Genomic DNA, 23,141 nt, shown 5'->3' with positions numbered 1-23,141 from the left:
CAGTCCCTCCCCTTCATCGGAGCGGTCCTGGACACCACCCGACTCCGAGCATTCCTGCCTCGGCAACGCATGGAGTCTCTTCTTCATCTCAGCCAGTCGGTGTCTACTCGCCAAACCCTACCGGCGAGACAACTGATGGTGCTCCTGGGCCATATGGCCTCCACAGTACATGTGACACCCTTTTCCAGACTCCACCTCAGGATCCCCCAGTGGACCCTGGCATCACAGTGGAATCAAACGTCCGATCCACTATCCAAACGCATCTTAGTCACACCTGCTCTTCGGCAGTCTCTACTTTGGTGGATGACCTCTTCGAATCTATCCAGAGGTTTGCTGATGCACTCTCCCCCCCATCAGAAAGTTCTCACAACCGATTCGTCGAACTACGCATGGGGGGCCCACCTGGAGGGTCTCCGCACCCAAGGATTCTGGACCAGTGCGGAAAGACTACACCAAATCAATCTACTGGAACTCAGAGCCATCTTCAATGCGCTCCAAGCTTTCCAACACCTACTCCACGACATGGTAATCCTCATTCGCACAGACAATCAGGCCGCCATGTATTATATCAACAAGCAAGGAGGCACGGGCTCGGCCCTCCTTTGCCAGGAAGCTCTACGAGTCTGGGACTGGGCGGTGCGCCACAACACCCTACTCAGAGCAGTATACATCCAGGGGGAGAACAACGTCTTAGCAGACAAACTAAGCCGTCTGCTACAACCGCACGAATGGACTCTCCATTCCAGCCCCCTTCACCAAATCTTCACGCAATGGGGGACGCCTCAGATAGACCTCTTTGCGGCTCCCCACAACGCCAAACTGCCTCAGTTTTGCTCCAGGATCTACACTCCTCATCGCCTCGAGGCAGATGCTTTTCTACTGAACTGGGGGAAACGATTTCTATATGCGTTCCCACCATTCCCGCTGATCCAGAAGACTCTGGTCAAGCTGAAACTCGAACGGGCCACCATGATTCTAATAGCTCCTCGGTGGCCCAGACAACCTTGGTTCTCCCTCCTACTTCAACTCAGCAGCAGGGAACCAGTACCACTTCCAGTGTTTCCTTCACTGCTTACTCAACATCAAGGATCACTACTTCATCCCAACCTGCAGTCTCTCCACCTGACAGCTTGGTTCCTCTCAACGTAACCCCTCACCAATTCTCACAAGAAGTGAGGGAGGTCTTGGAAGCTTCCAGGAAGCCCGCCACTCGACAATGCTACTCCCAAAAATGGACCAGATTCTCCTCATGGTGTGTTTCTAAGTCAACGGAACCTCAGCGAGCTTCCTTATCCTCCGTGCTGGACTATCTCCTACACCTATCTCAATCTGGGCTCAAGTCCACATCCATACGAGTCCACCTGAGCGCTATTGCGGCGTTCCACCAGCCCCTACAAGGGAAACCCCTCTCGGCCCATCCGGTGGTCGCCAGATTTATGAAAGGACTCTTCCATGTTAACCCTCCTCTCAAACCACCCCCAGTAGTTTGGGACCTCAATGTAGTCCTTTCCCACCTCATGAAGCCCCCGTTTGAACCACTCAACAGGGCCCCTCTGAAGTATCTCACCTGGAAAGTGCTTTTCCTTGTAGCCCTTACGTCCGCTCGCAGAGTCAGCGAACTCCAGGCATTGATGGCGGACCCACCATTCACAGTATTCCACCATGACAAGGTGGTCCTCCGCACTCACCCGAAATTCCTGCCTAAGGTGGTCTCCGAATTTCATCTCAACCAATCCATTGTACTTCCAGTATTCTTCCCTAAGCCTCATTCTCACCACGGAGAATCGGCCCTTCACACTCTAGACTGCAAACGTGCCTTGGCTTTCTACCTGGATCGCACCAAGCCACACAGAACCACTCCTCAACTTTTTGTCTCCTTCGACCCTAACAAGTTGGGAAGACCCGTATCAAAGCGCACCATCTCTAATTGGATGGCGGCTTGTATCTCTTCCTGCTATGCCCAGGCTGGATTATCACTTCCTTGTAAGGTCACAGCCCATAAGGTCAGAGCAATGGCAGCCTCAGTAGCATTCCTCAGATCAACACCAATCGAGGAAATTTGCAAGGCTGCCACCTGGTCCTCGGTTCACACATTCACCTCACATTATTGTCTGGATACCCTCTCCAGACGGGATGGACAGTTTGGCCAAACAGTATTGAAAAATTTATTCTCTTAAGTCGCCAACTCCCCCTCCATCCCACTGAGGTTAGCTTGGAGGTCACCCACTAGTGAGAATACCTGCCTGCTTGTCCTGGGATAAAGCAATGTTACTTACCGTAACAGTTGTTATCCAGGGACAGCAGGCAGCTATTCTCACGTCCCACCCACCTCCCCTGGGTTGGCTTCTCAGGCTAGCTACCTGAACTGAGGAGACACGCCCGGATCTCCGGGTAGGAAGGCACCGGCGCATGCGCGGTGCGGGCATCTAGAAACTTTAAGTTTCTACAAGCAACACGTGCTTGTGAGACGTCCGTACCGGGGCTCTGTCTGATGACATCACCCACTAGTGAGAATAGCTGCCTGCTGTCCCTGGATAACAACTGTTACGGTAAGTAACATTGCTTTATAATCGGAACATGATTTTCTGTGTATCAGTCTGGGGTGAAGTAGTTTAGTTTCCCCTGTGAATCCTAGTTGGGGCTATAGTTGCATATGATAAAGATCACAGTAGAAATAAGATAAGTTGTAATTAAGACAAAGGATATAGACAATATTGAGATAATGAGGAGAAGTACTCCATTTAAAATCATTATAAATTCACACATTATCTGACTAAATCAGCTTGCAGAGTCACAAGAACAAACCATTCTCTAAGATAAGTGCAATATGTTCAATCATGGCTTTAATAACTTATGACAATTTTGAAAGCACTAGAGGGAGGGTCATATAAGAATTAGAGAGATGGTTATATAATATGTTAAAGAAGGGTCAGAAAAGTGTCATGATGGTCCCTCTATGATCTCAGTGTGACTTGCATGCAAGAGATAAAACTCTGAGCACTTTTTACACATTTATTTGGTTAATCAGAATTATTTATAGATCACTTTAAGAATTTAAGTTTACAGTGAAGTAAAGAAGCTGGTATTTAACATAATTTTTGTAATAGCACTACCAGCAATTTAGTGAGTTTTTACTCCTTTAATCTTATAGTTATTAAAATGACAGCTTAATTTTAACAGAATACAGTGGTTTTTATTTTTAAAACCTATGCAGTAGTTCAAAAAAGAAACTTGTTAAAATATCTGACAAAGTCTAAAAGAATCATGCTGTTATATACAGAAATTTCACCACAGCTGTAAATACCATTAGTCTGTTTCAAATATGGAAAAAAACCGAACACACTGGCCTGCCTTGGGCAGGTAGAAGAGAAACATTGTGGAATCTTTCCCAACCTTTTTCAAAGATGCAAAAGAGTTGCCTGGTGCTTCCTACAGCTAGTAAAATGAAGCCACAACTACAAGCAGGTTGTCATTATTGTAGAGCTATACCAAACAGCATATTTTACTGTTCAGCAGAATACAAAGAAGGCTGGATATTTAGTTAATTATTTTTAAAATTTCTATGCCACTTAAAACCTAAGCAGAAAGTAAAAACAAGAATACCATATCATCAGAGGGCTACCAATTTATAAAAGTGCCTTAACAAAGAGGTGAGTTCTCAGAGATTTTTTTAAAGCTCTTCAGTTCTTGACCTGTTGAAATCATTCCATAATCGAGGGCCTGCTACTGAGGTTGCTGCATCTCAAAGCAGAGTCTGACTTCAAAGACCGAGATGGCAGGTATTTTCCTAGAGCTTGCATCAGGTACCAGTGTTAAATCATCAAAACTTGATCTGAATAATGGGCATTGAGCTTTAACATAACAATAAAGTGTTTATTTCAGTGGGATTTAGCACAGTAGAGCCCTGGATTATTCGTATTTGAATTTAAGTTTCTATTCAGCCAAATAAGAATAATATATTCTGGACCAAATTGAATGCAAATATTAGGTAGCAGACAAGTAAGCTCCAATGGTAGAACCAGTTTCTAAACTTGCAACAGACATGGCAGACACCAGACCACAAGCAGTACCTTTCACACTCTTGTGTTCTATCAGCCACATTTGTCAAGTTTCTCTGACAACTGACAACTCTGACAACTTGTCCTATGGCTTTGATAGCGAGTGAGACTGGATGGATTTAATGCATCTGGTGGTGTTTATAATACTCTTAGCTTTTCTCATCTAGATTCCTTTTCTTGTTTTCCTCAACAGGGTCTCTTGGCCATGGAGCCCATTGTAACGTCTGCCAAGACTATGCTCGAGAGTTCATCAGGGCTGATCCAGACTGCGCGTTCCCTTGCTGTCAACCCCAAGGACCCACCTAAATGGTCCATACTGGCAGGACATTCTCGCACTGTGTCTGACTCTATCAAGAAACTAATCACCAACATGAGGTTAGTTCATCCACCCCACGTCCTTCTTGTTCTGGGGAACTCTTTTTTTTTTTTTAGTTCAATCATCTTTATTAGCATTTTAAATATACATCAGTAGGCACGAATGACATACATTAAGGACAGTGACAACGAAATGCATGTGGGTTGACATTCATGCCTCAATGCATAAACATAAAAAAAAAAAAAAATGCATGAAATACGTGAAGTGGAAGTGATGGAGAGAGAGAGAGTGGTCCAAAGTAAGAAAGAGCTCTGCAGAGCAACCTAAGAAATAAAATTGTGGGAAATTATCTAAGGAGCATCACAAATGGTATAAAGAAACCGACAGAGATGAAATAACCAAGTTGTAAGGAGAGGGAGATGTGAAATAGAGAATGACACAGGGAAAAAACAAGCCTCAAACAATATTAATTAATCATATTAATTATGGTAACCACAAAATTAAAAGAAACACAAAGCACACTGTATGCAGAGAAAATGTTAATTATCATTTATATTTGTTTTCTTTTTCAAAGAGGTCAAAGCAATGCAATGTCACCTCAGTAACAACTATAGAAAAGTAGAACATTCATAAGAAAAGCATTAATAGGCTATTGTACTAACATTGCACAGGGCTTCTGCATCCCAATGTAGTAAGAAACAGTAGTCAAAGAGGCTATATATAAAAAAAACCTGTGCTAATGCGAGAAGACCAGGCTCTAGAGGGAGGGAAGAAGCCCACAGCATGGCCATCAGACATAGTGCAGACCCTTTGCACGGTCCAGCAACCCTCTCCATTCCTTCCCTGAATATTCAGCACTGATACATGCTCTGGGATATTGGGGTTGAATATTTGGAAATTTGATGACACTAGAAATGATCTAAACATTCTTCACCAGAAATCTTAATCATGTTAGACTTAATGAGATTGAACCAAGTCTGGACATAGTAGCACCCCAGAATTGTATTATCCCCCCTCCTTTTCTCTTTTTTTACTGTAGTTCCTCGTTGCTTCCCCTAAAAATTCATGTCATTCTTTAGCTCCTGTTCTTTTACGTATCTAATTATTTTTAGATTGTAAGCTACCTAGAAGGATCCCCAATGGACAGAATAGTAACATAAGAACATAAGAATTGCCGCTGCTGGGTCAGACCTGTGGTCCATCGTGCCCAGCAGTCCACTCATACGGCGGCCCTTAGGTCAAAGACCAGTGCCCTAATTGAGACTAGCCTTACCTGTGTACGTTCTGGTTCAGCAGGAACTTGTCTAACTTTGTCTTGAATCCCTGGAGGGTGTTTTCCCCTATAACAGCCTCCGGAAGAGCATTCCAGTTTTCTACCACTCTCTGGGTGAAAAAGAACTTCCTTACGTTTGTATGGAATCTATCCCCTTTTAACTTTAGAGAGTGCCCTCTCGTTCTCCCTACCTTGGAGAGGGTGAACAACCTGTCTTTATCTATTAAGTCTATTCCCTTCATTATCTTGAATGTTTCGATCATGTCCCCTCTGTCTCCTCTTTTCAAGGGAGAAGAGGCCCAGTTTCTCTAATCTCTCACTGTATAGCAACTCCTCCAGCCCCTTAACCATTTTAGGCGCTCTTCTCTGGACCCTTTCGAGTAGTACTGTGTCCTTCTGGATGCAGTATTCCAGGTAAGGGCGTACCATGGCCTGGTACAGTGGCATGATAACCTTCTCCAATATGTTTGTGATCCCCTTCGTAATCATTCCTAGCACTCTGTTCGCTCTTTTCACCGCCGCTGCACATTGCGCAGACAGCTTCGTCGACCAGTACTCCCAAGTCTCTTTCCTGGGGGGTCTCTCCAAGTACCACACCGGACATCCTGTATTCGTGTACAAGATTTTTGTTACCGACATGCATCACCTTACACTTATCCACGTTAAATCTCATTTGCCATGTCGTGGCCCATTTCTCGAATGGGTTTATGTCACATTGCAGGTCTTCGCAATCCTCTTGCGTCTTCTCTACTCTGAATAACTTTGTATCGTCTGCAAATTTAATCACCTCACTCGTCGTACCAATTTCCAGGTTGTTTATAAATATGTTAAAGAGCATGGTCCAAGCACCGAACCCTGCGGCACTCCACTTGTTACGCTTTTCCAATCCGAGTATTGTCCATTTACCCCACTCTTTGTTTCTTATCTGCCAGCCATTTTTTAATCCACGTGAGTATTTCACCCTCGATTCCATGGCTCACAATTTTTCAAAGTAGTCATTCATACAGAGACATGATTGAGACGTTTAAATATATCACTGGTCGCATCGAGGCAGAAGATGATATTTTCTTTCTTAGAGGACCCTCGGCCACAAGGGGGCATCCGCTGAAAATAAAGGGCAGAAAGTTTCATGGCGACACCAGGAAGTACTTCTTCACCGAAAGAGTGGTTGATAACCGGGACACGGTCCCCAGTTGAAGGCAACACAAAGCACAGAAGACCCGTTTCAGAATTTTGAGTTCACACCAGGTGAAGTTTACAGTGAACTGGCAAGACTCAAGGTGAACAAAGCCATGGGACCAGACAATTTGCACCCAAGAATGCTCAGAGAATTGAGCGATGTCCTGGCGAAACCGTTGGCTGAGCTATTCAATCTCTCCCTAAGTAAGGGGAAAGTTCCCCTGGACTGAAAATTAGCTAATGTCGTTCCTCTGCATAAAAAGGGTTGCAGGGCAGAGGCTGCGAATTATAGACCGGTGAGTCTCACATCAATAGTGTGCAAACTCATGGAAACACTAAATAAAAGCAAATTGGACACGATCTTGAATGAAGGGAATCTTCGGGATCCCAGTCAGCATGGATTCACCAAGGGTAGGTCCTGCCAATCCAATCTCATCAGCTTCTTTGACTGGGTAACAAGAAAGTTGGACTTGGGAGAGTCTTTGGACGTCGTGTACCTGGACTTCAGTAAAGCTTTTGACAGTGTCCCACACCGCAGGCTGCTAAGCAAGATGGAATCGATGGGGTTAGGGAGACACTAACTGCATGGGTCAATGATTGGCTGAGTGGCAGACTTCAGAGGGTGGTGGTTAATGGTACCCTCTCTAAAACATCGGAGGTGACCAGTGGAGTGCCGCAGGGCTCGGTCCTGGGTCCACTCCTTTTCAACATATTCATAGGGGATCTGACTCAAGGGCTTCAAGGTAAAATAACACTATTCGCCGATGACGCCAAACTATGTAATATAGTAAGTGAATGCAGTTTACAGAATTATATGGTGCAGGACCTGCTTACATTGGAAAGTTGGTCCTCAACCTGGCAGCTAGGCTTCAATGCTAAGAAATGTAAGGTCATGCACCTCGGAAGCGGAAATCCATGCAGGACGTACTTCTTGAACGGAGAAACTTTAACTAGGACTTCAGCAGAAGGAGATTTAGGAGTAATCATCAGTGCAGACATGAAAACTGCCAATCAAGTGGAGAAGGCTTCATCTAAGGCAAGGCAGATATTGGGTTGTATCAATAGAAGTTTCGTCAGCCGAAAGCCTGAAGTCATAATGCCGTTGTACAGGGCCATGGTGAGACCTCATCTGGAGTACTGTGTGCAATTCTGGAGGCCACATTACAGTAAAGATGTGCGCAGAATTGAATCAGTTCAACGGACAGCCACCAGGATGATCTCGGGGCTCAAGGGTCTCTCGTACGAAGAGAGACTGAACAAATTGCAGCTCTACACTCTTGAGGAACGTAGGAAGAGGGGAGACATGATCGAAACATTTAAGTACCTCACGGGACATGTCGAAGTGGAAGATGATATTTTCTTTCTCAAGGGACCCTCGGCCACAAGAGGGCACCCGCTCAAACTCAGGGGCGGAAAATTTCATGGCGACACCAGAAAGTATTTCTTCACAGAGAGAGTGGTTGATCATTGGAACAAGCTTCCAGTGCAGGTGATCGAGGCAGACAGCGTGCCAGACTTTAAGAATAAATGAGATACCCATGTGGGATCCCTACGAGGGTCAAGATAAGGAAATTGGGTCATTAGGGCATAGACAGGGGGTGGGTAAGCAGAGTGGGCAGACTTGATGGGCTGTAGCCCTTTTCTGCCGTCATCTTCTATGTTTCTATGTAACTGGAACGAGCTTCCAGCACAGGTGATCGAGGCCAGTAGCGTGCCAGATTTTAAGAACAGATGGGATGCTCACGTCGGATCTCTAAGAGGGAATGGGACATCAGAGTGAGATCTCTCAAAGGGTAGCTAGGAAGGTGGGTGGGTCAATAGAGTGGGCAGACTTGATAGGCCTTGGCCCTTTTCTGCCGTCACTTTCTATGTTTCTATGTAACCTTGTTGAACACCTTCTGAAAATCCAGATATACAATGTCGACCGGGTCACCCTTGTCTATCTGTCTGTTTACTCCCTCGAAGAAGTGCAGCAAGTTCGTCAAGCAAGATCTTCCTTTGCTGATGCCGTACTGGCTAGTCCTTATCAGATTGTGTCCGTCAAGGTGATCAATGATATGGTCCTTTATCAGCGCCTTTACCATTTTCCCCGGTACTGAGGTTAGACTCACTGGTCTGTAGTTTCCAGGATCTCCCCTCGAACCTTTCTTGAAGATTGGAGTAACATTCGCCACTTTCCAGTCTTCCGGAATCCTTCCTGATTTTATCGACAGATTGGCTATTAGTTGAAGCAGTTCAGCTATAGCCCCTTTCAGTTCCTTGATTACCCTCGGATGGATGCCGTCCGGTCCAGGGGATTTATCATTTTTAAGCCTATCAATCTGCCTGCATACCTCTTCTAGACTGACCGTCAACCCTGTCAGTTTCCCGTCTTCGTTTCCTGCGTATAGCCTGTCTGCTTCCGGTATGTTGTGTATATCCTCTGGTAAATACAGACGCAAAAAATGTGTTCAGTTTGTTGGCGATGGCTTTGTCCTCCTTTAGCACTCCCTTTATTCCATGGTCATCCAACGGTCCCACCGCTTCTTTCGTGGGTCATTTTCCCTTAATATATCGAAAGAACAGCTTGAAATTTTTTGCCTCCTTGGCTATTTTTTTCCTCATAGTCTCTTTTGGCCCCTCTTAACGCCTTATGGCACCTGCTTTGATAAGAACATAAGAAATGCCTCCACTGGGTCAGACCAGAGGTCCATCATGCCCAGCAGTCCGCCCACACGGTGGCCCAACAGGTCTAGGACCTGTGCAGTAGCCCTCTATCTATACCCCTCTATCCCTTTTTCCAGTAGGAAATTGTTCAATCCTTTCTTGAACCCCTGCACCGTACTCTGCCCTATTACGCCCTCTGGAAGCGCATTCCAGATGTCCACAACACGCTGGGTAAAGAAAAACTTCCTAGCATTCGTTTTGAATCTGTCCCCTTTCAGCTTTTCCGAATGCCCTCTTGTTCTTTTATGTTCTGAAAGTTTGAAGAATCTGTCCCTCTCTACTCTCTCTATGCCCTTCATGATCTTGAAGGTTTCTATCATGTCCCCTCTAAGTCTCCGCTTTTCCAGGGAGAAGAGCCCCAGTCTCTCCAATCTTTCAGTGTATGAAAGGTTTTCCATGCCTTTAATCATTCGTGTCGCTCGGATGTTTGTGCTTTTTCTAGTTTTCGTCCATTTTTGACCTTTTCCATTCCTTAAACTAGGGGTGTCAAAGTCTCTCCTCGAGGGCCGCAATCCAGTTGGGTTTTCAGAATTTCCCCAATGAATATGCATGAGGTCTATTTGCATGCACTATTTTCATTGTATGCTAATAGATCTCATGCATATTCATTGGGCAAATCTTGAAAACCTGACTGGATTGCAGCCCTCGAGGAGGGACTTTGGCATCCCTGCCTTAAACAAAGTCTTTCTTGTCTCTGATCACTTGCTTCACTGCTACAGTGTGCCACGCCAGTTTCTTGTTCTTTTTCCCCTTGGATCCCTTGTTGATACGTGGTATATATAGATTTTGCGCCTCGGTGACTGTGTCCTTAAAAAGGGACCATGCATGCTCTAGCGTTTTTACAGTGCTTATCCTCTTCTTAACCTTCTTCCCCCACCATGAGTGTCATCCCTTCGTAATTCCCTTTTCGGAAGTTCTGTGCCGTGGCCGTCGTTCTGGATCAATGTTTTGCCCCCATGTCCAGGTTGAAGCGGATCATATTGTGATCACTGCTTCCCAGCTTCTCTTCTACTTCTACACCTTGCACTGGTCCTCAAAGTCCATTTAGAATTAAGTCCAGAATTGCATTTCCTCTCATATTTTCTTTGACAAGTTGTTCCAGGAACAATCGCCTACACCATCCAGGAACTTGGCCTCTCTACCATGGCCGGAGGTGCATAGGTTCCAGTCTATCCCCGGATAATTGAAGTCACCCACGATAACTTAATTGCGTCCCTTACAGTTGCGTTTAATCTCGTCCATCATTTCTCCATCAATTTCTTCGGACTGCCCTTAGGGTCGGTGGTAGATGCTGATCTTCATTTCCGTTCCATTTGTTCCCGGAATTTTGACTCATAGAGACTCTTAACTTATTCTTCATGTTCTTTCCAGTAGACTCAATTCCCTCTTTGATGTAGAGGGCAATGCCCCCAACCTTCCTGACCCACTCTGTCTCTGTGGTACGTTTTCCTCGTTTCACCATGATCCCATGATGCCAATGATGTCAAGGTTATCTTTTTGTGCCATTGCTTCCAATTCCCCCATCTTAGTCCTTAGGCTCCTTGCGTTTTTGTACATACACTTGAGTTTGCAGCCTGTTACGTTCTTGCATTTCCTTCCCTCTTGTGTCGCTTTCGATCCATCAGGATTTCTGACTTGCCTATGATCCAGTGAGTCTTTCCCGCTACCTTTCTGCATGGTATCCTCTGGGTATACCGGTTCCTGACCCATTGACTCTTGGTAAACTTGAAACAAACTTTATGGAATTCTCTTCCTGTTTTCCTCTGGGCAGAACAGTCCTACATGAGGTTAGGGCCTTACAAAAGGCTCACATCTTTTCTTTGGTCTTCCTGGCTTCCTCAACACGGTCAGCTACTCTCTTCTGCTTTCTCCTTGCAGATCCTCCCTATCAACTTACTCTTCATTAGGCTTTCTTAACAATATTTGGAGTTCTTTGTCTTCTTGACATTATTTAATGGATATGGGGACTTGGCTATATAAAATGTAAATCATTCCCCTGACTAGTCACCAGAGGAGAGTGTTTGACTTTATTTATTGCAGTAAAATACTGAAAGGTATTCACATCTGGCCATCGGACACAGTGCAGTCCCTTCACTCGGTCCAGCAGCCCTCTCCCTTCTTCCTTCCCTCTCTCCCTATCACCACGTTCCGGGCATCTCCCTCCCTCCCTTCAACTCACCTTACCTTCGTTGGTGATTATCCAAGACCAAGCCTTTCATCTAGTCGCGTGTGACTAGTCTACTTGAAACTTCTCCTCTGATGCAACTTCCTGTTTCCGGTTGTTTAAAGGCTCGGCCTTGGAGAATTGCCAGCGAAGGTGAGAGGAAGGGAGGGAGAGAGGCGGCGATTTGGAGGAAGGAGGGGGCTGCTGGACTGTGCGGTCACTGCATGTGTTCCCTCACTTATCTGTGGAGACAAGATCATTCACCGCTCCATGGGGCGGTGAATGGCCTTGTCCCTGTAACCGCGGCGACCATTTTTTTTCCTCCGTTTCGGTGGGTTACCTGCGGCTAGCTGTGGGCAAAAGCCACTGTGTCATTCTCTAATGTGAAACACAGAGCAGTTCAGAATACTGGCAGCCAAGTTTGACACAGTTTTCTATGTTCTAAAGGGATAAGGCTCCTGGCCAGAGAGAGTGTGATGAGGCCATTCAGCTCATGAACAAGAGCATACGTGATGTGGACCAGGCCTCCCTTGCTGCCATCAGCCAGCAGCTTTCCCCCAGGGAAGGCATTTCGCAGGAGGTGAGTCTTTGTAGTGTCCTCCAATCTCTGTGATTAGTTACCTCTGTCATATATATTGATTTATCTCATTTTCTATCTACTTTTTCAATAGTTGGGTGCTTCCTCTTGTATGTAATCCGGCATTTATTTCAGCCTTTGCATTGTTTTCGTAGCTTTTTGTGCCATCCCTCTGTCTGTCTCTGCCTTTCTATGGATTTGGTAACTCTCCCTGCCCAGCCTTTGAAGGGAATGGATGTCTCTTTCTGTGCATCAGTATGAAGTGTCTTTGCATTACCTGTAGATCTCTTCCCATCAGGCTTTACATAACCAGATGATGATGGCTGTGCAGGAGATCAACAACTTAATTGAACCTGTGGCTGGTGCTGCCAGGGCAGAAGCTTCACAACTGGGGCACAAGGTAAGAGGACAACAGTGTTTGGAGAGGTCAGTTGCTATTCATGGAACTGCACTAGTAGAAGAGATACAAAAAACAAATGAGACAACAGTAGAGAAGACAAAAACCAAATCGATCAATGGTGTATACAAGGTTGAATTTATTATGTAGTAAAAAGATGATTCAACGCAATTCATGTTTCAGCCACAGGCTTGCATAAGGAGTCTAAAACAATAAGATCAAATACAAATTCATATAAAAAATAAATAGAAAATGGTTAAAAAACCATCAATAATTAAACAAATGATGAACAATTCTGATGTTCAATTCTGGTCTCCTTATCATAGTGGTGCTAGAAAAGGTTCAAAGAAGAGGGACCAAGATGGTAAAGGGGATGGTCTCGTATAAGGAAAGAGTAAAATGGTTAGGGCTCTTCCGTCTGGAAAAGAGACAGCTGAGGGAAGATATGATTGAAGTCTACAAAATCCTGAGTGGAGTAGAATGGGTACAAGTGGATCGATTTTTCACTCCGTCAAAAATTACAAAGGCTAGAGGACACTCGATGAAGTTACAGGGAAATACTTTTAAAACCAATAGGAGGAAATATTTTTTAATTCAGAGAATAGTTAAGCTCTGGAACGTGTTGCCAGAGGATGTGGTAAGAGCGGATAGCGTAGCTAGTTTTAAGAAAGGTTTGGACAAGTTCCTGGAGGAAAAGTCCATAGTCTGTTATTGAGAAAGACGTGGGGGAAGCCACTGCTTGCCCTAGATTGGTAGCATGGGATATTGCTACACTTTGGGTTTTGGCCAGGTCCTAGTGACCTGGATTGGCCACTGTGAGAATGGGCTACTGGGCTTGATGAACCATTAGTCTGACCCAGTAAGGCTATTCATTTGTTGTTATGGATGCTGCGGTGGATCATTTGGCCTTTATCTTCCATCATGTTTCTATAATCATAAAGCTCTATGACCTCACAATGCAGGTGTAAAGAGCCTTAGCCTATAGGAATAGGAGATGCAAATGTTAAGAGCCTTAGCCAATAGGGAGAGGAGGAGTTGTGGATGCTGCGAATGGGCCATTTGGCCTTTATATGCCTGTCATGTTTCTAGGTTTAATAGCAAAAACAAACAGCAGAGACAACTGTCCATCAATCACAGAGACAACTGTCCATCAATCACAGAGAAAGGATGTTTGAGGAAGCCAAATGTTCAATACAAAGTCTTTATTAGATAAAGTGAAATGACTCAACATGAGCCGTGTTTCAGCCACATTCTGCACTGACTCCATCCTATTTATATCTTTTTGAAGGTGCAGGCTCCAGATTTGTATTCAGTATCTTAAATGAGGTATCTCCAGAGTTTTTTTTGGTTTTTTTTACAGGAGCATCATCACCTCCTGTTGTCCATAAATGAATGCCATTCAGTTTTCCAAATTTCATTAAAATTATTGTCATGTTGAAGAGTACTATATGAAAGAAGATTGGATTAATACCTGCTGTATCAAGTACATTAGATCAGTGTTCTTCAACCACCGGTCCATGGACCAGTGCCGGTCCACAGAAATTTCCTGCCGGTCCACAGGGCCAGCACATGTATCAGGCCCAAAACCGCCGGTCCATGGTGCGATCGATGCAGCGTTATCTTCGAGCCAGCTCCCTCTTCCTAACTGATTCAGTGCACAAAGTCATGGGCAGTGGCTCCTACGGGCATCCTGCGCCTAAACTGGAAGCCTTCTCTCTGACGTTGCAACGTCAGAGGGAAGGCTTCCAGATGAGGCACGGGACGTGCAAGGTGCAATTAGTACTATTATGGGGGCAGGGTCTGGGGTGGAGATGGGCGGGCTCTGTCCCACGACTTAGCCCAGTGGTCCACAGAATAATTCTTTTATTTCTGCCGGTCCATAGGTGTAAAAAAGTTGAAAAACACTGCATTAGATCATCAGAGGAAAAGCGGGAGAGGGGAGATATTATAGAGACGTTTAAATATCTATGTAATATAAATGTGCATGAGTTGAGTCTCTTTCATTTGGAAGGAAATTCTGCAATGAGAGGGCATAGGATGAAGTTAAGAGGTGCTAGGCTCTGGAGTAATCTGAGGAAATACTTTTTTATGAAAAGGGTGGTAGATGCATGAAACAGTCTCCCGGAAGAGGTGGTGGAGACAGAGACTGTGTCTGAATTCAACAGGGCCTGAGATAAGCACTTGGGATCTCTCGGAGAGAGAAAGAGATGGTTACTGCGGATGGGCTATTTGGCCTTTATTTCATTACATTACATTAGAGATTTCTATTCCGCCATTGCTTTGCGGTTTAAGGCGGATTACAAAAGAATTACAAAAAAAAACGTATTACATGAAGAAGATGTCTGATAATTTATATTCAGAATCGGAACATCTGCTAGATGCCTTCTCAAAATTGAAGGTGGTACTCATGCTAAGTTATGGAAAAGATTTATTTGCCATTCAGGATATTCTTTTAGATAAATTTTACACTACTAGTGATGATAAATTGTGTCTCCCTTTTCTTCTTATAGGTATCTCAGATGGCTCAGTACTTTGAACCTCTTATTATGGCAGCTATTGGTGCTGCGTCCAAGACCATCAATCACCAGCAACAGATGAATCTTCTTGACCAGACCAAGACTCTGGCAGAGTCTGCCCTGCAGATGCTGTACACTGCCAAGGAGGCTGGAGGGAACCCCAAGGTATGGGTGAGATATTAAGAATGTGTATATGGTGTGAAATTATTGGAAGGCTAGCAGGAGTTTAGGGCTCCTAAGAGGAATAGAAGTTCCTGATAAAATCGTAGGATCCATAGGCTACCGGCTAGGAGAAAAGAATCTTCCAGGAACTTAGAATGACATAGAGGGTAATTTTATAAGGTGCTGACACATCTTAGGCAGTGAAAACATGCACAAATATTGGTATCATTTATGCAAATGACTTCTTTCAGAATACTGACTAGCATGAAAGTATGTGTTTAATTTTCATGGCATGTTTATTCTTTATTTACTTATTCCAAGCATTTGATATACCGCAAGTGATCCAAACTGGCAACGAAAAGAGAGGGGAGACGGAACTCATAGTGAGGATGAGCTGAATGAGTCTTGATAGTTATTTGAATTTAGAATAGGAAGGTTCATAACAGATTTGCGGTGGCAGTGCGCTCCAGAGTGAGGGGCCTAAATAGCTGAGACTAGTCTCCTGGGAGATGGTAAGACAAAAAGATAGAAGTGAAGACACTGTGAGGGGGTGGAGGAGGAAGAACGAAGAGAGCACGAAAGATTATGAGACTTTGAAGACAAGACAGTAAAGCTTAAGAACTTAAGAATTGTCACTGCTGGGTCAGATTCGTGGTCCATCGTGCCCAGCAGTCCGCTCACGCGGCAGCCCTCTGGTCAAAGACCAGCGCCCTAACTGAGACTAGTCCTACCTGCATACATTCTGGTTCAGCAGGAACTTGTCTAACTTTGTCTTGAATCCCTGGAGGGTGTTTTCCCCTATGACAGACTCCGGAAGAGCGTTCCAGCTTTCTACCACTCTCTGAGTGAAGAAGAACTTCCTTATGTTCGTACGGAATCTATCCCCTTTTAATTTTAGAGAGTGCCCTCTCGTTCTTCCTACCTTGGAGAGGGTGAACAACCTGTCTTTATCAACTAAATCTATCCCCTTCAGTATCTTGAATGTTTCGATTATGTCCTCTCTCAATCTTCTTGAGGGAGAAGAGGTCCAGTTTCTCTAATCTTTCGCTGTATGGCAACTCCTCCAGCAACTCCTCCAGCCCCTTAATCCCTCTTCTCTGGACCCTTTCGAGTAGTACTGTGTCCTTCTTCATGTACGGCGACCAGTGCTGGACGCAGTACTCCAGGCGAGGGCGCATCATGGCCCGGTACAGCGGCATGATAACCCTCTCCGATCTGTTCGTTGATCCCCTTCTTTATCATTCCTAGCATTCTGTTCGCCCTTTTCGCTGCTGCCACACATTGCGCGGACAGCTTCATCGACTTGTCGATCAGAACTCTCAAGTCTCTTTCCTGGGAGGTCTCTCCAAGTACTGCCCCAGATATCCTGTATTCGTGCATGAGATTTTTGTTACCTACATGCATCACTTTACACTTAACCACGATGAACCTCATCTGCCATGTTGATGCCCATTCCTCGAGCCTGATTATGTCATGTTGCAGATTTTTGCAATTCCCCTGCATCTTCACTACTCTGAATAACTTCATATCATCCGCAAATTTAATGTCGGTAGAAACTGGAACAAAGAAGGGAGTGACATGAGCAAAACGGTGGGCAGAGTAAAGAAGCTTTACTGAGGAAGACTGAATTAGTTGAAGCCGTATCAGAGTATGAAGAGAGAGATCCACATAGAAACATAGAAATAGACGGCAGATAAGGGCCAAGGCCCATCAAGTCTGCCCACCCCAGTGATCCTCACTATCTATCTTTGCGGATAGATCCCACATGTCTATCCCATCTGGCCTTAAAATCCGCCACACTGGTGGCCTCAATAACCCGAAGTGGAAGACTATTCCAGCGATCAACCACCCTTTCAGTGAAGAAGAACTTCCTAGTGTCACTGTGCAGTTTCCCGCCCCTGATTTTCCACGAATGCCCCCTTGTTGCCGCGGGACCCTTGAAGAAGAAGATGTCTTCTTCCACCTTGATGCGGCCCGTGAGATATTTGAATGTCTCGATCATGTCTCCCCTCTCTCGACGCTCCTCGAGTGAGTAGAGCTGCAAATTCCCCAACCGCTCCTCGTACGGGAGCTCCCTGAGTCCCGAGACCATCCTGGTGGCCATTCTCTGGACCGACTCCAGTCTCAGCACATCCTTGCGGTAATGCGGCCTCCAGAATTGCACACAGTACTCCAGGTGCGGTCTCACCATGGATCTATATAGTGGCATAATGACTTCAGGTTTACGGCTGATGAAACTCCTGCGTATGCAACCTATGATTTGCCTTGCTTTGGATGAAGCTTGCTCCACTTGGTTTGCCGACTTCATGTCTTCCCTGACAATCACTCCCAAGTCTCTTTCTGCTACAGTTCTTGTCAGGATCTCGCCATTTAGGGTGTAGATCTTGCATGGATTCTGGCTTCCCAGGTGCATGACTTTGCATTTTTTGGCATTGAAACTGAGTTGCCAGGACCTAGACCAGTGCTCCAGCAGAAGTAAGTCATGCACCATATCGTCTGTCATTGCTTTTTTGTCTGTTGTGCGTTAGAGTGAGTTAGAGTAGTCAATTTTTGAAATGATAATAGAAAGAAGGAGTGAATGGATAAGAGAAAGTTCAAGGAAAGAGTAAATATGATGAAGGGCAAAGAAAACAGAAAAAAACAAGAATGTCAACTTGAAGCTTGAAGGATAGAATGGAGTCAAAGATTACTCCAAGAATTGAGGGAACGCAGAAGGGTAGAGGGGATCCTTCAAGTGTTGCACATGAGGGTAATGGGGTGCAAGGGCTAGGAAAGATAATAGCTTCACATTTTGAAGTGCTGAGAAAAAATGGTGCTCTTTGAGCCACAAGGACACCGAGGAGAGAGAGTTGTTAAGAGTAGGCTCTGCAGAGATGCGGTCGGAGACATGTTTATGTTTATTTAAAACTTTATATACCGCATAACGGCCTAAAAGGATCCAAGCAGTTTATAATGCATAAATCACATTCATCAAGAAAAGAACTCCATTAAAAATAGAAAAGGAAAGATTAAGAACAAAAGTTTTAAATTTTTTTTTCTTCATAAATATTATAACAAACTGCATCTCAATAAAAACCATTCTAATGACAAAACAATAAAACACTCAAATCTCAATGAACCATAATTTATACATACAGCTAAAAATTCTCCATTACAAAATCAATCATGGCAGAGAATTTGTATGTCAGCATAGTTGAAGTGAATACAACCTTGTTTCTGGATTAGGGTGAAAAGTGGGAAAAGAAGACATTGGAGAGAGAGGGTGACAAAATGAAGCCTTTAGTGGGAAGACTGAAGAGAGGGAATCATCATGATAAAGCTGTAGTACCTGAACATTGGCGGGTGGCCAATGGGTTCAGCCGAGGGAGATCTTGCTTCACTAATTTGCTTGACTTCTTTAGTCTTTCCTCATACGAAAGGAGTTACATCTCCTTTATCATCTTGGTCATTCTTCTTTGAACCTTTTCTAGTGCCGCTATATTTTTTTTGAGATAAGGAGACCAGACCTGAATGCAATACGCAAGATGAGGTCGCACCATTGAGCGATACAGAGGCATTATAACATTCTTAGTCTTGTTTACTATCCCTTTTCTAATAATTCCTACCATCTTGTCTGCTTTCTTGGCTGCTGACATACATTGGGCGGAAGGTTTCAGTGTATTGTCGATGATGACGCCCAGATCTTTTTCTTGAGCGCTGACCCCCAAGGTGGACCCTAGCATCCAGTAACTATGATTTGGTTTATTCTTCCCAATGTGGTTTTTTTTTTTTGCAAATGCATTTGTCCAAATTAAATATCATCTGCCATTTGGACGCCCAGTCTTCCAATTTCCTAAAGTCTTCACAACATAATATAACATAAAATTGGGCTTCTATACCACATAACCATAGAGTTCAATACAGTTTACAAAAGATTCATTAAAGATCAAAATGGAGGAATGTTTTTTTAGTCTTCACGTGTTGAGGAAAGTGAGATCCTGCTTCCGCCAACAACATTTTGCTGTCCTTGTACAATCAATCATTCTTTCCAGACTGGACTATTGTAATTCCATCTATCTAAGTCTAACCAAGAAAAATCTTCAAAGACTTCAGCGGATCCAGAACACTGTGGCTAGGTTGATCTTCGCAAAAAGCAAATTCGATGTTTCCCCGCTTCTGTCAAAACTTCACTGGCTTCCGGTGATTTTTAGGATTCACTTTAAATGTACCTGCCTAATTTTCAAGATCCTACATGGCATTCTTCCTCCCCTAATCCCACTATCCTGGAATTCTTCGAGACCTGACACTACCAGATCCTCCCACATACTCAAACTAACTTTCCCCTCGTTAAAAGGTGTCATGTATGCAGGTAAATTAGGGAAATCCCTTTTCTTCAAATTCACCGAGCTTTGGAATAACCTCCCTGCCCCACTGCGGAACCTAGGCTCATTCCAATTATTTTGAAAGCATCTGAAAACCTGGCTTTTCTCCAAAACGTAAAGCTATCTATTTAAAATGTAAAGCTAGCTATCCTCTTCATAACCTCTAATTTCTTATTATGTTCTTCCCTCAATTATTGAATTACCTGTAAACCGTGTCGAGCTCTATCTTTATGGAGATGATGCGGTATACAAACTTAAGATTTAGTTTAGTTTAGTGAAGAAGATAGCAGGAGGGATGCCCAGTCCCTCCTTCTTGCAGGCCCGCCACTCCATAATAGAGGGCCTTCCCCTTCCGGTGCATCCTGGGATGCACAGGGAGGAGCCTAAGGCCCTGATTGGCTCAGATGCCCAGAGTAGGGGTCTGAGACAATCAGGGTCTTAGGCTCCTCCAAGTGTATCCCAGGATGCACCGGGCAGGGGGCCTAAGGCCTAGATTGGCTGACGCTTAAGTTCCATCCCAGGGGCATCTGAGCCAATCAAGGCCTTAGGCCTGCCCTGTGCATCATGGGATACAGATGGAAGAGCCTAAGGCCCTGATTGGCTCAGATGCCTAAGGCCCCTCCCCTGTTGACCTCAGGTTCTAAGTCACTTATATAGTCCTTTGGGAAGGGCCTGAGGTATCTGAGCCAATCAGGCTCCTTCCAAAGGAAGTCCTTGATTGGCTTGACTGTGCCAATTAGGATCTTAGGCTCCTCGCCTAAGGAAGGCCCTGATTGGCTCAGACACCTAAGATCCCACTGTGGAGTAGCCTAAGGCTCGGTATTTTGGACAGCACATTGGAGGATGCAGGAGGGACTGAGCACCCCTCCTGCTTTCCAATGTGCTGTCCTGGCCTCTTCATAACCTCTAATTTCTTATTATGTCCTTCCCTCAATTATTGAATTACCTGTAAACCGTGTTGAGCTCTGTCTTTATGGAGATGATGCGGTGTACAAACTTAAGGTTTAGTTTAGTTTAGGAATCAGGAAGAACGGATTGATTATAAATTTTGAAAAAAACATAACATGATGGAAGAAGAATGTGATGGAAGACCTTGTCTTCCTGCAGTTTTTCACAGTCCGCATGCATTTTAACAACTTTGAACAGTTTAGTGTCATCTGCAAATTTAATCACCTCACTCGTAGTTCCAGTTTCCAGATCATTTATAAATAAATTAAATAGCACCAGTTCCAGTACAGATTCCTGCGGCACACCACTATTTACCCTCCTCCATTGAGAAAAATGACCATTTAACCCTACCCTTTTTTTTCTGTCCGGTAACAAATTCTTAATCCACAATTGAACATTGCCTCTTATCCCATGATTCTTTAATTCTTTAATTTCTCAGGAGCCTTTCATGAGTAACTTTGTCAAAAGTTTTCTGGAAATCTAGATACACCTCATCTACTAGCTTACCTTTTTCCACATATTTATTTACACCTTCAAAGAAGTCAAGCCAATTGGTGAGGCAAGACCTCTCTTGGTGGAACCCATGCTGACTCTATCCCATTAAATCATGTTTGTTTAGGTGTTCAACAATTTTATTTTTTATAATTGTTTCCACTATTTTGCCCAGCACTGAGGTCAAGCTTACTGGTCTGTAATTCCCCGGATCTCCTCTGGAACCCTTTATAAAAATTGGTGTAACATAGGGCCCCCCTCCAATCTTCATGTACTACAGATGATTTTAGCAACAGGTTGCAGATCACTAACAACAGATCGACAATTTCATGTTTGAGTTCTTTCAGTACTCTGGGATGTATACCATCTGGTCCAGGTGATTTATCACTTTTTAACTTGTCGGTTTGGCTTAGTGTGTCTTCCAGATTCACAGAGATTTCTTTCAATTCCTCCGCTTCATTACCCTTGAAAACTATTTCCAGTTCACGAAGATTTCTTACATCTTCTTCAGTAAAGACTGAAGCAGAGATTTCATTCCGTTTCTCCGCTATGACCTTATCCTCTCTGAGAACCAAAGAACATAAGAATAGCTTTCTGAGTTAGACCAATGGTCCATCAAGCCCAGTAGCCCATTCTCATGGTGGCCAATCCAGGTCACTAGTACCTGGCCAAAACCCAAAGAGTAGCAATATGCTCTGCTACTGATCCAGGACAAGCCCCCATGTCTTTCTCAAAAACAGACTATGGACTTTTCCTCCAGGAAATTGTCCAACCCTTTCTTAAAACCAGCTACACTATCTGCTCCTTGATCATCCAGCAGTCCCACGGATTCCCTCACAGGTTTTCTGCTTTTGATGTACCTAAAAAATTGTTTTTGCCTCTTTAGCAAGTTGTTCTTCATATTCTTGTTTAGCTTTCTTTATCAATGTTTTAATTTGCATATTGCCAGTGCTTATGTCTCTGCTTAAATTCTTCATTGGGATCCTTTTCAATTCTTTAAAAGTTGCTTTCTTGGCTGTAATAGCCTCTTTCATTTCACATTTTAACCACACTGGCTCTCATATTCTCTTTCCACCTTTTTTAGTATGTGGAATACATCTGGTCTGGGCTTCCACAATTGTATTATTAAACAACATTCACGCCTGGTTTATACTTCTGACCTCTGCTACAGACCCTTTTAGCTTCTTTTTAACCATTTTCCTCATTTTTCATAATCGCCTTTGCGACAATTAAATGCCACTACAGTAGATTTCTTTAGAGATGTCAGATACACAATGATGATCGGTATATTAAAATGTAAATAAACTTGGAAACTTGGAGTTAGTTCAAATTTGATCATGTTATGAGTGATCACTGTTTTCCAGCGGGCCCAACACAGTTACCTCCTGTACTATGTCCTTCATTCCACTAAGGACCAAATCTAAAATAGCTCCCCCTCTTGAATATTAACCCCTGGTTTATATTCAAGTCAACCTTTTTGAAGGGAAAAAGGTTACATCAATTTATATTCGGATCGGCTTATATTCAAGTATATACGATATCCCCCCCCCCCCCCCCCCGATCTATATGTCACCCAAGATTGCACATTTGTGCACAAAACTTAAGTGGTTAGCAAACCAATTGTCACTAATGATTGCCAATTAACAAGCAATTATTCTTGCGTAATTGAATTTATGCACACAACTTTCTAAGCGTATTCTGTAAAGTGATACACACAAATTCTACTGCACAAATCTCTAAAGGGGTGTGGCCACGGGGAGGAGCATGGGTGAGTCATGGGTGTACCTAAAACTTAGGTACATTATTATAGAACCCCTGATCTGCGCAATCGCGGGCATTTAGGCCTAGTTTTCTTTTCTTTTTTTTTCTCAAAAAGTTTTTATTAAAGTTTTACATAAAACAACCCAATAAACCCAAAAGACAACAAAACAAATTCACAATACAGCAAATAGTATGCTAATCACCAATTCTCTGCACATACACGTACATTGT

At 43.9% G+C, this 23,141-nt stretch overlaps 1 protein-coding gene across 2 annotated transcripts in view; it reads left to right on the top strand.

Moving 5' to 3' along the window:
- TLN1 (talin 1) overlaps positions 1 to 23,141 on the top strand; it is a 690,102-nt gene that overhangs the window by 507,185 nt on the left and 159,776 nt on the right. For both annotated transcript variants that reach the window (XM_033937496.1, XM_033937486.1), the window contains 4 exons: positions 4,252 to 4,433; positions 12,144 to 12,276; positions 12,572 to 12,673; positions 15,181 to 15,351. In XM_033937496.1, the coding sequence (XP_033793387.1) occupies positions 4,252 to 4,433; positions 12,144 to 12,276; positions 12,572 to 12,673; positions 15,181 to 15,351 (588 nt within the window). The remainder of the gene's footprint in view (positions 1 to 4,251; positions 4,434 to 12,143; positions 12,277 to 12,571; positions 12,674 to 15,180; positions 15,352 to 23,141) is intronic.

The sequence above is a fragment of the Geotrypetes seraphini genome, chromosome 1 (genome assembly GCF_902459505.1).
Source record: "Geotrypetes seraphini chromosome 1, aGeoSer1.1, whole genome shotgun sequence".
NCBI lineage: Eukaryota > Metazoa > Chordata > Amphibia > Gymnophiona > Dermophiidae > Geotrypetes > Geotrypetes seraphini.
Note: the sequence above shows the minus strand (reverse complement) of the source record. Positions and strands in the feature narration are given on the sequence as shown.